Source organism: Melozone crissalis, unplaced genomic scaffold (assembly GCF_028551555.1).
Source record: "Melozone crissalis strain CALT ecotype California unplaced genomic scaffold, PUWL_Pcris_2 ptg000042l_1, whole genome shotgun sequence".
NCBI classification, from domain to species: Eukaryota; Metazoa; Chordata; class Aves; order Passeriformes; family Passerellidae; genus Melozone; species Melozone crissalis.
The window spans coordinates 27,097,306-27,111,119 of NW_026535820.1; the positions used below are offsets into that span (position 1 = coordinate 27,097,306).

Below are 13,814 nucleotides of genomic sequence, written 5' to 3' on the forward strand. Positions count from 1 at the left end.
CTTGAGCTACTTGCACAATTGTCTGTAACAGTTTCCCCTTTGCTTGTAGGCTGGTATTTATTAATTTTCATTTCTTCTTCTGAGTGTCTCTTAATAACAAGGCTAATCTGGTCCATTAGTAACTTTTATCCTTTGTACAATCTTAAGCTTGAATATATGGCCACAAAGAAACTTGGCCTGAGCTTAGAAATCTACAGCCTACATTTACTGCTAATATAAACCTCCTCCTAATGTACCCAGATAATGAGAAAACAGGAGCTAGAAGGTTTTATGAAGAACAAGGCAGAATATCTGGAGCCAGACCAAATATTTTCAACCTCACACAAGTGAAGATGCCAAAACTGTCTGACATCTTAAGGAACCATACGGTGACAGTTTCCCTTAAATAATCAATGTAGTGCAACTGTTGGCTTAGTTACTTGTTGATGGTATGTTTCTATTTAAAATCATAGATGGATTTCACACAACAGCATTGAATTTTCAATGTATCTTTTAACTAAGATAAAAATTCTGCATCCTTCAAAATGGTCAAAACAAAATCTGTTTAAAAAAGATAAAGTTCTAGTTGTTTGTTATAATTTAACATTAATTTCTTTGTGGATTTTTCTATCTCTTGTAAATTTTACACACTGCAGAAACCTTGTTGATATATTTGAGAAAAAAAAATTTATCTCTGTATGTGACTAGATGTGTAGCGATAATGACCACAGCTGCTGCAATTTGTACCTTCAGTGACCTGCTTTGGGTGAGAAATGACAGAAAATGGCACAGTCTTTTTGAAAGCTTGGTTTTACTTTTCTCACAGAAGTTCTGTTTTCCATTGGTTTTAGGCCAATTTAACTTAATAAATCTCTCCATTTTAACCAAAAATCTTGCAAAAAACCCCAAAATTACCCCCACAAAACCAAAACAAGCCCACATCACTACTGATTTCTGCAATGACTTTGCTTACAAGGCAGATCAGCACAAAGGAAGAAAAATTTCAATGAACATCTCCACAAGGAATAGAATTTAAGCTTAACTAAAATACACATCATTTTGCAAAATAAAAGGCAGCAAATTTTACAATAAGCTTACTGGTTTTTCCTTTACCCAGTAATTGAAACATCTAGATTCAAATCTTCACTATACCATAGAAGTTGATAATAACGTTCATAAAAACGCCTGTTGATTTCACTAAAGATAACAACTGAAAATATAACGACATGAGAAACTGTGTGTTACTGTCTCACAATATCACACTGTCTCACAGTGTGCCTCCAGATCACAGGCTTTCAGATCAACAGGAACAGGATAAAAATATTAGCTCCTCTACAATCTGTGTCTCATTACAGCATAGTGGAAGAATGAAGAAATATCACCAAGGAGAGTTTTAAGTGTAAAAAACCTAAGGGGAAGATAAACAAAGTCCGCCTTTCCAGAAAGTAAAACTATTTTAATTCTATTATAAGATTGAAAGAAAGAACCTTGAAATGTAGAAAAACTGTCTTTTAACTCTGCAGATTTGAAGTGACAGGCACCAGAAATCGAAAAGATAGAAAATACATTTTCTGCAGTTTTAAGTTATAAATAAAAGATGCTAGAAGTCATGAATGTGCTTGTGACTAATTAATAATTAAACACCATTATTATGAAAGGGGAAAACAAAACTTTAATTCATTTTAGTTGGTTTCTAAAAAAACAAAAAGAATTAAATAATTTTCATACACATTTTTTATAAGTTGAAGCCTCTAGCTTTTAGTACTGTAGCCATAGAGAGATGCACATTTCCAGCTCCTTTATTTGAAACCCTGACCACATTTAACAATACCTATATTGAATTACATTACATTTTACAGCTAAATACCATTTTAGACAACCTTGGAGCAAAAAGATTGTCCTCCAAAAGAGCTTTGCAATTTAGAACCTCTATAAAATAAAATTTGCAATTAGACTATCATTACTTATGTTCCTTAAACCACTTGTTACTGCATTTGTAAGAATAAAAACAAGCCTTTCACCAGAATTTTTGTTTATTAGTTCTTGAACAGGAGGAAAACTCTATGCTTAAACAGATCCTTTGGAGAATGCCTCTGGTTAAAAGTGGTTATTTTTCCATCTTCCTGAATGACATTTTATCCTGACATACCATTTTTCCACCAAACACTGACTTCCTGCCACTGTCAGTAAAAAACACTTAAAACTTCTGCAGCAATTCTGGAAATCAATCAGAAGATTCAAGCTTTGTGACCTGAACAAAGTCTCCAGAAAAGATGTGTTGCAACTAGCGACAGTACATCAGTAGTCATCTGCGCCTTATTTATTTGAGGTAGTCACCTCACTGACCAAGTTCTCAAGAGTATCTTGTATTAAGGATGGGAAAGACATGCAAGTTAAGTGTTAACTCAAAACTTTCTTACCTGTTCTTAGAAGAGGTATTGCATTTTCCAAGATGGAAACACAGAACTGAGGAAGGCTAAGCTGCTTCATCTGTAATTCCAAAGTGTCCTCATTTTCAATATCTGGTAAGTCACTATGTCCTACGTCAAATGGGGAATGCAGAGAGACTCTGGAGTTGGCATTTGCTTGAGTACTGTTTCCACTTAAAACAGAAATTTAAAAAAAAAAGAAACATAATTAACTCTTGCAAAGAGAAAACACATATGTACAGCTGTTACAACCAGCATTTAGTGTTTTCATGACTCCTGCCTTAAGCATATCCTTCCTCCCATCCCAAACTTTCTCTGCTATCTACCAGTGTTGCAAGAAGAGGGAGATTTCATTTCATTGGTTTTTTAAATGTCAGAACAGGTAGCATCACAAGTGAATGCCAAATGTTTTGGCAATCATCTTCAAAATCACTTAGCACTGTGTACTGGAAGAAATACACATGCAACGAACACAATACCACATGAGAAATATCAGTTGATTTGAAATCATTTTTTCTTTTTTTTTTTTTTTTATGAACAAAATCTATCAGTTGCTTGAAGCAATACAAGTTACTAAATCCAATTTCAGCCTGAATTATACTTACTATATTGAAACCATTCTATATAGCTAGCCACAAGAATCCTTAGAAGGAAAATTAAGAAGCATGAGCTCTGTTTACTCCTTTGGACTACCACATCCACTGTAAAACAGGAAGTATTTCCTTGTCCAAAAAAGCCTTAAATGTAATCAAGTATATACTACAAAGTATATGGAATGCTATTAAATTATAGACATTTTTTAAATTATGAAATATTTGTATGGTATATGAATATATCATTAAATGTAGCATATATGGTTCATATATTATGAACAGTATATAGTTCATAACTGCATTAATTTTTTAAAATAATCCAATTCCACTATCAGCATTATAATAAATAAAAATCAGAACATATTTTTAAAGTTTTCTTATCCCAAACAATGTTTAGCAATCTTGATATCCTTTAAAAACCTGTACGACTAATTACTGGGTTTTGGTTGGTTCCCTTTTTTATTTTTAAACAAGGTGAAGAAACTGTAGTATGACTCTGTTACATTCTATTGTCTAATGAAATGTAAAAGATGTAAAAATGTATAAGAAGTTAAATCCTGACTGATTAAGAAGTCAACAGAAAAGCTACAATCAAAACAGAAGAGTTCACCAATACGTAGTTTGGGTTTGGCTGAACTTACCAGAGGAAAAGGAAGGAGAGGTATCAATCACAAAAACAATTCAGAAGAGGAAAGGTTAAGTTTCCAGGCAGAATTTGAAACAGACAAACAGATAGATTGAAGAGTCTCAAGATTAAAGAAGAAGGAAAAGAAGAGTTACATATAGAATAACAATATACAAATAAATAGCAATAAACAAATTTACATAACAATTATGTAAGAAAAGACAAGATTCACTAAAAGCAGCTCTTCCTTATCAAAATCAGAATTGTCCAAACAACACTACTGTCACTTCTCTCTATCATATCTTCTATTCAGCATCATGTTGGTCTTTATGCTACCTCTGGGCTAAATTATATTTTTGTAAGAAATTAGATTCATGGGCAGTGAGCAGGTCTACTGCAGCACTCAGGATGCAAGAAGATAAAGGTGTGCAGTCATAAACAGCTCATAAAATTACTCTATTAGCTAGCACTTCCTGGCTTCTAGAAGTCTCATCACTGCCTGAACTGGTACTTACTCTTATGCAGCTTTCATTTCTAGACTGACAGCCAGGCCATCACTCTCTTACACAATATCCACCAGCTGCTATTAAACTGTTAACTGTCCAGCTTCAGAAAATGGCCAGGGCCTAGAAGGCATAAAGCCTGGAATTCATTGGCAGTGCCATATTAGTTACATGATAAAATTAATATATTAGACTTCAATAAAAGTAACTTTTAAATATGACTGTCAAGATGTATTTACAATTGAGCTATTCTCATCACAGCCTATTTGAATACCTAGGAGGTACTCAATCAGTAAGCCCATACATCACAGAGACTCAAATGAACTACCCACAAGCACACAGATTTACAAGGACTTTCAAAATCCCACATACTAGAAGACATTGGTACTTGAACAGCAGCTTTAAGTCTTTAAGCTGGGCAATGACAAGCAACAAAATCACACACAAAAACTTCTACATTTTGAGGGTATACAGATTATTTATAATTTCATATGAGTCAAATATTTACATAAATATTATAGAACTGAAATTTGTTGTCACATTTAACAACAAATTTTAAAGATTTCAATAGAAATCTTTATACAGCATAACATTTTTGACAATACTATATACTGTTACCTACAGGATGGCCATTCCATTTAAAAGAACTTATGAGGTCATCTGCTGAAAAAAAGAAAAATCCCTGACTCTCCAGCAATAGACTGAATATATGCTCTTCTGTGTCTTACAAATACATGCACAAGCAATAACAGTTGATAGGAAGAGACTTTGTTTTAAAATGGTCGTTGGGTACAAAATGCAGCAATGTTTTTATGTATTCTGAACATCACTTCAAGAAAAGTTTAATTCATAAACACGATTTGAATCTTCACAAGTTTCCAAAACCATTGCATCAATCCACATACTGACAAGGAGCTGATAATATAATCCTATATTAAAATGTTTTTAACTGAAGTGTAAGTTATTTCCTGTTTCATTCACCTAGAAGATACTGCATCCCAATCTTGACCATCTCCTCTGGGACGCTGAACTGTCCGTCCAATCACAGAGGGCCGAGGACTGCTGCTTCCAGGTGAGGGATTCTGAGAGCCAGGAGCACCCCTTGCTTCTTGACAGTAAGATATAGATGAATTCTGGGAAGCTGTGCCTTTATGTAACACAAAGAAGATATTTTCCCTTACAAGTATCCATAATTCTGAAAGATACTACATAGTACACAGTAAAAGTAACTAAGGTAGGATATGGAAAAAAAACACCAGGTAAATACTGATGAGCTAGAACAACTGATCACTGGCAAGTAGCAGAGCTTGGAAACCAAATTCCAAGGCAAACACCATTGAAGATTCCAGCTGAATCATAAATCTTGAGTTTTAAAAATAGAAACACAGTGTCTGGGTAAGGCTATTGGACTTGATGTTATAACTGAATTAGCAGCCAGTACCATTTATTAAGACACCAAATATAGGGGCAATCTTATGAAGAGAACCAGACTACCAATTTATAGAAACAAAGCTTTGACTCAATTCAGATGACAGAATAGAAACAAGAAGACCATTATAAGTAATCTACACCATTAAAGCTACAACATTTAAGCGTTAAGAACATTGTGAAGCAGCCCTCATGACTGCAAAATTAAAAACAATGATTAAAGTATTTTTAGCCATCAGCATAAAAAAAAAGAAAGTTCACAGAGCCGATGAAATTAGTAACTCCATTGTTGAGTACTAATAGCTTGAAAGCTTTTCTGAAACTTTGCCCACTTTTATTTTACAGAATTTAATTTCGTTTTAGTTAAAAATCCCTCCCCTGCTGACACACAAACAATTGGATACTGGGAGAAGTTGATGAATGGGGAATCACAGGAAAGTAAAACTGAATAAGTACTTTAAAACAATGCAAGTACTCCAAGTTTTTTAATTAATATTAATAGCACTGAACACCAAAACAATTTCACAAGATTACATTTGCCATAAGGTTCTGGTTTTGGTTTTTTCTGTCTGGTTTTGGTTTTTTCTGTCATTTTAGACAATCTTATCTGTAGTAAAAAACAACAGTATCTCAAATACTTAAAAATACCTACCTTGCTCTGAGGAAGAAAAACTTGGATCTCTATGGAAGTTAAGCCTAGTTCTCAAAAAGATACAGAGCTGTTGCAAGCATGACACAGCCTGCAAAGCCAACTGGTGTCTCCCATCTCCTCCAAAGGCCAAGTTTAGAAGAGACAAAAGGCTCTGCAAAGACAAAACCACCAACATCAAGACCTGAACATTAATCATCATCATGAACAACCATGCCAGCAAGTCTTACGCTAAATATAGTTCGAAAATGTTTCCAAGTGTTTTTCAAAATCATAGCAAAGAATAAATAGGCTCAACTACTGTTTCATTGCTGAATGCAAGACTACCAGACCTAAGGAAGAAGCCAAGTTTCACATTATATTTCCAATAAAGTCACCACTTTCATTATGGGAGCCCATTAGAGGGTGCGCAGACAACAGCCACACAAATTATCTTATTCAGGAGAAACAAAGTATTCCTTCAGAAAATACTTAATTAGTGATTACAATATACATTGTTAGAAGCAAAAAACTTTAAAACTGCAATATATAGACAATGTCCCTTTCCTTTGTACCTGGAGTTAGCATGAAGATACCTCTGTTTAACTATTTTGTTTAAAACCAAATTGATGCAAATTGAATCATTTGCATCAATTCATCCTTGGCACAGCTTATACCAATAAAAACTTTATGTGAATTCTTGCCTGTACAATCTTTGGTCTTTGAAGGAAGATCTCTGCAGGAAAATCTTGCATAATCACATCCTGAAGAAGCTCACATGTACTCCAAATTAAACTTTGGTTGTTACTTCTCAAAGAGCTACAAGTTCATATTTGAATATGTATTAAAATGAAAAGAAAACCAACCAGTAATTATTAGTCTGAACAAGTCTTTACAAGAAAGTTATCATCACAACACTGAAGAATCTCAAGAAAAAAATCTCTGTAATTCTATTGTCATATCATTTTTTCAGTTGAATTATTCCTTAGCTATATATACATTAAAGAACAAACTCAATTCCCACAAGTAAAATTTGGTTACAAGAAGAGAAATAACTCTGTTGATTCTGAATTTGAAATTAAAATAAGAACTACTGGAAATTCCCTGTGAAGCTAGTGATTATCTCAGTGGTATATAGCAAATAATATAACTCATACCAGTAAGAAAGTTTCTTTAATTACTAAGGTTCATGTATAACTTCAAAGCACTTGCATTACATAAGTGGGAAATTCCATAAAAGGAAGAAATTTATAAGCTATTCTCAAAGATGAATATTAGTAAATTATAAGAATCTTTAGGGCAGTCTATTTAACTTTTTCCAATTGTTTCAGAAACCACTGTTTCTGAAATCATTGTAAAAAATCAAATATGTCCAGTGTTACAAATCTGTGTTCGTTCCTCTTCTATACTCCAGCATAAAGGAAATTAAATATTAAACAGGTTCTCCAGCTTCAGAGATCTTTCAAAAGGAAAAAACAAACACACACAAAAAAAAACTATGCTAGAAATCTATCAGAGTTCTGTGACAACTCATAAGGAATCCCAACTACAGAACTCTCCCTTGGGGCACTTCAAACACTTTTTCTAAATTAAAGAAAAAAAAAGTCACTGCAGAAAGACAGTTGGAATGACTCAATGCTTGGATAAGGCCCTGTACCTATACTTATTGGCCTAAAGCTACTACTGAAAGTAGGGATTTTCCTACCAACTGGTCATGGGGGTAGAGCAAATAATTATTTTATTTCAGCTTGTTCTATTATTAGCTGAAAGAAATCTTTGATCCACTTAAGAAATTTAAAACACAGACTGAAGTGTCATGAACAAAAGACCCAAAGACACTCTGATTTAAACACAAAAAATGGAGAGTGATACTGCCCAGCTTCAGCTTAGATTTTATGACCATTTATCAAAAATAAGCTTATTGGGCTATTTACATGAACAACCTCATGATGCAGAAGAACAGAAACTTATTGCCATTAATCCTGAAAAAGAAAAACTACAAGCAAATTGTAATGTTTCTACTACTGCACCTTTCATTTGATGAAAGAACATGTCTATCTGTTGAAGTCAGAGTTAGCCAAGGAAAGGTGGAAAATTTCAAACATTTCACTGCAAAAAAAACCAGAGCAGATGTCTTGAAATATATTTTATAGAAATATTATACTGTATACATTCAAGGCAAAATAAAAAATCTATAAACAATATACTATCTTATACAGAGATATCTTTTAGTAAGCACAGGCTTGCACAAACTCAAATGCTTTTAGACTTTTCAGAAATACCAAAACACTACTAAGGTCATACCAAATCCTAATCAAATATGTTTATTGAAGAAAGCTTTACCAAATAATGAACACATTAGTGGAAGAATACTCAATCTGCCACATCATGCTTTCAATCAAATCATAATTTTTTTATCTGCTATAAAGAATATTTTATCCATTAGCATGATCTCTAAAAATGGAAAATTCACCTCATGGTGAATTATACTCTTCAAGCAGAAGAAATTGTTTTTCTTACAAAATTATGACACATAATAACTTTGTAATGAAAATACCTTTAAAGCTATTTCTAACCTAAAAGTTTGTAATAATTATTGTGCAATTCCTAAGATAGTTGATCCACTACTAAAAACTCAACTGGTGATTTACCTACAGTAACTGCAAAGCCACATTTTAAAATCTAGATCTCAGCACCATACTGTATTTTGAATAAGAAACTCTCCTGTGAGCTGCTACTAGTATACTGGTATGGGCAAAGACTTGCCAAAATATTATTGATCTGCAGTTGTCAGTGTAACACTCCTTATCATTTGACAAAAAAAAAAAATCAAAGCATAACACTGATTTTCATTTAAATACAAAGCAAAGACTCCCCTAGCACCTAAACCAGTTTTCTAAAAAGTATAAAGGTATTTCAGACTAAGTTTTGTTGAAATAAAACGTACTTAATCCTTTAAGCCACTTCTGATTACGAAACACAGATCATCTGGAAAACAGTGGCAATTTAAATAATTTTTAAAACTGCAGCACTTTCTAATGTACTTTAAATATTCCAAAGTGCTATACTATTTTCTGGAAAAGGGAAATATCTATTAAGATGAATGTCATTTTTATAAGCATTATAATTGTAGCTTTTGTGGTGTTAAGATTTCACAGAGTAACAAAAGGAAAAAGAAGAGCCAATTTTGCTATCCACATTTGTAATGGAATTCCATCTAAATTACAACTCTAAGTTCTTTCTGTAATTAACATATTCTTTTATAACTACACATACCAACTGTTCTTTTGGGAGATATTTCTAACTGCGGCAGATGACTTCTACTTTGACAAAAATATCCAGTGAATAATTCCTCTTGAGGCAGAACTAAAATAAAAAAAAAAAGGGGGTAAGTTTAAAAAATGCACACAAACAAAAAACTCCTCAATATATTTTTATGCTTTTCCCCCTTGCCCTTGAGTTTTAAAGTAGTTTCCTTAATAGGATAAAATGGTCTCAGATGATCAGAAAAATTGAGTAAAAAGAGTGTGCCAATGTTTGGGTTTTTTTTTTTAAATCATATTTGTTTTTCTCCATTTTTTTATACTAACTAGCACACCACCCAAACAATAGCAAAAACAATTACACAGCCTGATGGAGGACTGACATCTAAATAAATGGCTTTCCTTTAATCTACCTCGGTAGTAACAAAATTAACTTTTTTAATTAATTACTTAAAATCTTTTTCTACCAAACCGCTGTCTTCTTAGGTCACCTAGAAAGTTGCCCTCTTGCATAAATGTATTTTGCCTCATGTCATTCATATGCAAACTGTATAAAAAAATACACAAGAAATGTTAACACTAAAAGCAATCTCTGCAGACCATAATATTTGGCTCAAAGGATAAAACTAGATAATGCCAGGTTATTAGTTTACAGTCATTTCTTCCAGTAACTTAAGTTGAAACAGAAAGAAAAATATAACACTCCTGCTAGAAAGCATAAGGATTATTCCATACACACATGCATACAATTTACAGTATAAGTAACTCAACTGAGTAGTTTCAGAAAGATATAATTTAATAATGCACATGTAGAAGATTATTCTTCTCCATAGAGTAGAAACAATAAGTAAAAATTTGCCCCTGTGTGGGCATAGGAGGGAAAAAATATTAAAAATTAATCACCAGGCACATAAGTCTAGTGAACTAAATCTCCAAGCATTACAGAGGTGCAGAAACCACCAAAAATTGCTTTTATCTCTGTGACTGCAGAGATGAGGGACAGGGGTGTGGTCATTAGTGCTGCACACACTGTGTAAGAGCACTGTCTTTCCCACAATAAGCAGGAGGTAATGTAATATGATATGTAATTTTCTCCTCCAAACTCTGTTCCAAAATTTTTAAGGCAGAAGAGGAGAACCAAATAGGTTACACTACATCTAGGAGGAAATGTAAATCATTGTAACAGACAGATAATGAGGTAGGTAACAGATGCAAGGAATAGCACTTCACACATAATGTGACATTTTAAAGAAAGTTTATGTATTCTTCTATGACAAATGCTTATCCAATACCAAGTACATAGAGCATACAGCTACTGTAGTTGCAAAAAATCATTCTATTAGGATCAACTATTGTTTTTTTCTTTTTCTTTTTTTTTTTCTCAAAGGACTTTAATTGCTTTCCAAGCTAGAGGCCACTATACAAAGAACAGCAGCAAAGCATACTGGCTAAATTACAGATTTATTTGAAGTTGCTACAGACTTGCTGCCATAAAGCTGTCCTTGGAAGTTGTGTCATGCTCTTTGTACATTATAGAAAACAGATATTTTACACTGAGGAAATGGATATGGAATTCCATTACAGGAATGCCACCAGGTGATTTAGCTAAGGTCACATTCTGTCTCTGGCAGAATCTGATTAGCACACACTTCACTGATCTCTCAGGAATAGTTCGCCTTCTATGCCTGAAAACATCAGCTTCTCATAGTCTTTTCATTTGCTTTATTTTAATATAAATTAAATTACAGTTCAAAAGATGTAATTTACCTGGGTGATCTACTGAAGGCTGAGACTGAGCTTGATAACATACTGAAGAACCAGAAGGGAGTTCAGAAGAAAGAAAGAACAGTCTGTCCACAATCCCATCAATTATGGCCTGCAAATTTGGATCCACATCGGAGCGAAGCTGAGAGAAGAATTCCACTGCACCAATTCCAACCATTTTCTGGGCAGCAGCTGGATGCTACATTAAGACAAGTAAGTTAGTTTGAAGAGTCTGGATGGGGGCAGAAAATGGAGAGCAGTAGGGGGAAGATAGAAAATAATTTAAATCCTTATGTTATATTTTGCCTTTATTCATTTAGACCAACGTGCTGAGGTAGAGATAATTTTCTTCTCAGTGGCTGGCACAGGGATGTGTTTTGGACTTGTGCTGAACACAGGGTTGATAATAAAGAGATATTTTTGTTACTGCTAAGCAGGGCTTACACAGAACCAAAGGCTTTCTTGCTGTCCTGACAAAGGATCTGGGAATACAGGGGAGTTTGGAAGGAGACACAGCCAGGACCAGAGGGATATTCCATATAATAGAATCACAAAAGCCTGGGTTGGAAGGGATCTTAAAGATCATCTAGTTCCAACAGCACACTCAGTTTACAAAAGGGGTGAAATGAAGAGGAAGGGGGGACATCTGGAGTGGTGGTATTTGTCTTCTCAAGTCACTATTCTGTGTGAGGGTGCTGTGCTCCCCTGGAGATGGCTGAACACCTGCCTGCCCATGGGAAGTGGTGAATGAATCCCTTGTTTTGCTTTCCTTGTGCACACAGCTTTTGCTTTCCCTAAGAAACAAAGGCAGTTTCTTAGGGAAAGCAAAAGCTGTGTGCACAAGGAAACCCATGAGTCTTCTCCCTTTTACCAATCCCATTCTCTCCCCACCCAATGCCACTGGTGGGGTGTGAGCAAGCAGCTCTGTGGGGCTTGGCTGCTGGCTGGGGTTAAACCCTGACATCTGTCCATCAGTATCAAGGACAGGTGGTTTTTTAACTCTGCATAGTCGCAGTTTAGTGATTAAAATACAAGAAGGTAAAAATCTGAACTATCTGAAGTTTCTGCAACATTTTCTCAAATTAGTTTCAACAATGTTTAAATCCTTACTTTCCAGGAACAATGCAAATGCTTAGCTGCAAATCATGCTCCAAGTTAAAAATGAAGCACTAGATGAGAAACTGAAGAAGCTAAGAAATTGAAGCAGAAACCCAGAGAAAATTATTTTTCTCAGCTCTCTCACCCATTCGAAGTCGCTGAAATTGCTATAATTTTGGTCTACACACAGTGGCTGCATTAGTCCTGTCTTTGTAAAAAACTCTGAAAATCTCGTCACATGGAGATACAAAGTCAAGTAATATCCAGCTTTATTTAGCTTCAGTATTCTAAAAACATACAGTTTAAAAATAAATGAATGTTAGTATGTCATACCTTGATCAAACTGTTCACAAAATTTAACACTTCCTCTTTTATTGGTACGACTGGGAAATTGAACCACTCCAAAAGGTTACGAAAAAGCGCTTTCTCGTGGACCAGATCAGCATAGGAAATCAAGTTGTGGTCAAGTTTAAACAGAATAGCCTTCAAAGATCGCTCTCTTATCTCTGTCAGTTCATGACCTGCCCAAAAAAAAGGGATTAAGAAACGCACAAAATTATTTGACATAACTTTTTTTCTTATTTGGAGAAACAGAATGCTGCCAGAGAGGCAGTGAAAAACAGCCGGCTCACAAGCTGCCAGTATTATACCTACCAGGAAAACAAATACAATTAGCAGTCACCAGCGACAACCTCATCAAGTGTTCGCATGGTTATAAAGCAGTGAGACATTGTAAGATAATAGTGATACAATCCGGTGCCAAATGCGCCTCTATGGATTTAACCTGGTAGCGGAACTTCTACCAGAGTATGTGGTTGGTAAAGCTGCCTCAAAGTCACCAACCGAACAAAAAGCCACCCAAGCCCCCTGAATGGAAAGGCACCGTATCTGAAGGAGAAGCCCTTGGCATTTCCTTATGGAAGACTGTCCCCGCAGGGCAGCGCCGCCGCTGCCGCCCTCTCTGCGCCTGCCGCGGGAGAGGAGTGGAAGAGCAGCGGGCAGACGAGCGGCGAGGGGCGGCGGAGGCCGGGCAGGGGCGGCCGGGCTCCCGCAGAGCGGCGCTGGGCCGCAGGCGGAGGGCCCGGGAGGGAAGGAGCCATCATTACCGAGCTTCCTGACGAGAGCCGCCAGCTCCATCGCGCCGCTCCGCCCGCCGCATTCAACCGCCGCGCCGGCCCTCCCGGCTGGAGCAGCCCGCCGAGCACCTCGGGAAATGTAGTCCGCCCGCTTCCGCACCGGGCCCGCCGCCCCGCGCTGCGCGCGAAGCACGCCGGGAACTCTGATCGCCCCGCGCCCCGCCCGAGGGAGCAAAGAGAACTACAGTTCCCATGAGGCCCCGCGCCTCCCGCCCTGCCGCGGGTGCCGGACTTGCGGGGCGGGATGGCGGCGGGGGGCGGCAGAGGGACCCAAAGCTTCCAGTGTCTGCATCTTCCTGCACGAAGGTGTAGCCGGGTGGGACCCGCCTCTCCTCTGCGGCAACTAACCGGTGACAGGATGAGGGGAC

At 36.2% G+C, this 13,814-nt stretch overlaps 1 protein-coding gene across 3 annotated transcripts in view; it reads right to left on the reverse strand.

Annotated features, from left to right (window-relative positions):
• Positions 1–13,455, reverse strand: part of RTTN (rotatin) — a 79,515-nt gene extending 66,060 nt beyond the window's left edge. Inside the window, exons 1-9 of one of the 3 annotated variants that reach the window (XM_054285307.1) lie at positions 13,417–13,455; positions 12,644–12,831; positions 11,216–11,411; positions 9,462–9,551; positions 8,216–8,294; positions 6,890–7,004; positions 6,210–6,360; positions 5,111–5,276; positions 2,400–2,581 (exon numbers count right to left, since the gene is read on the reverse strand). In XM_054285307.1, the coding sequence (XP_054141282.1) occupies positions 2,400–2,581; positions 5,111–5,276; positions 6,210–6,360; positions 6,890–7,004; positions 8,216–8,294; positions 9,462–9,551; positions 11,216–11,411; positions 12,644–12,831; positions 13,417–13,447 (1,198 nt within the window). In that variant the 5' untranslated portion in view covers positions 13,448–13,455. Of the gene's footprint in view, positions 1–2,399; positions 2,582–3,642; positions 3,742–5,110; positions 5,277–6,209; positions 6,392–6,889; positions 7,005–8,215; positions 8,295–9,461; positions 9,552–11,215; positions 11,412–12,643; positions 12,832–13,416 lie in introns of those variants that run through there. The other 2 variants (XM_054285305.1, XM_054285306.1) reach the window with 2 other exon arrangements.
• Positions 13,456–13,814: the final 359 nt, after the last annotated feature.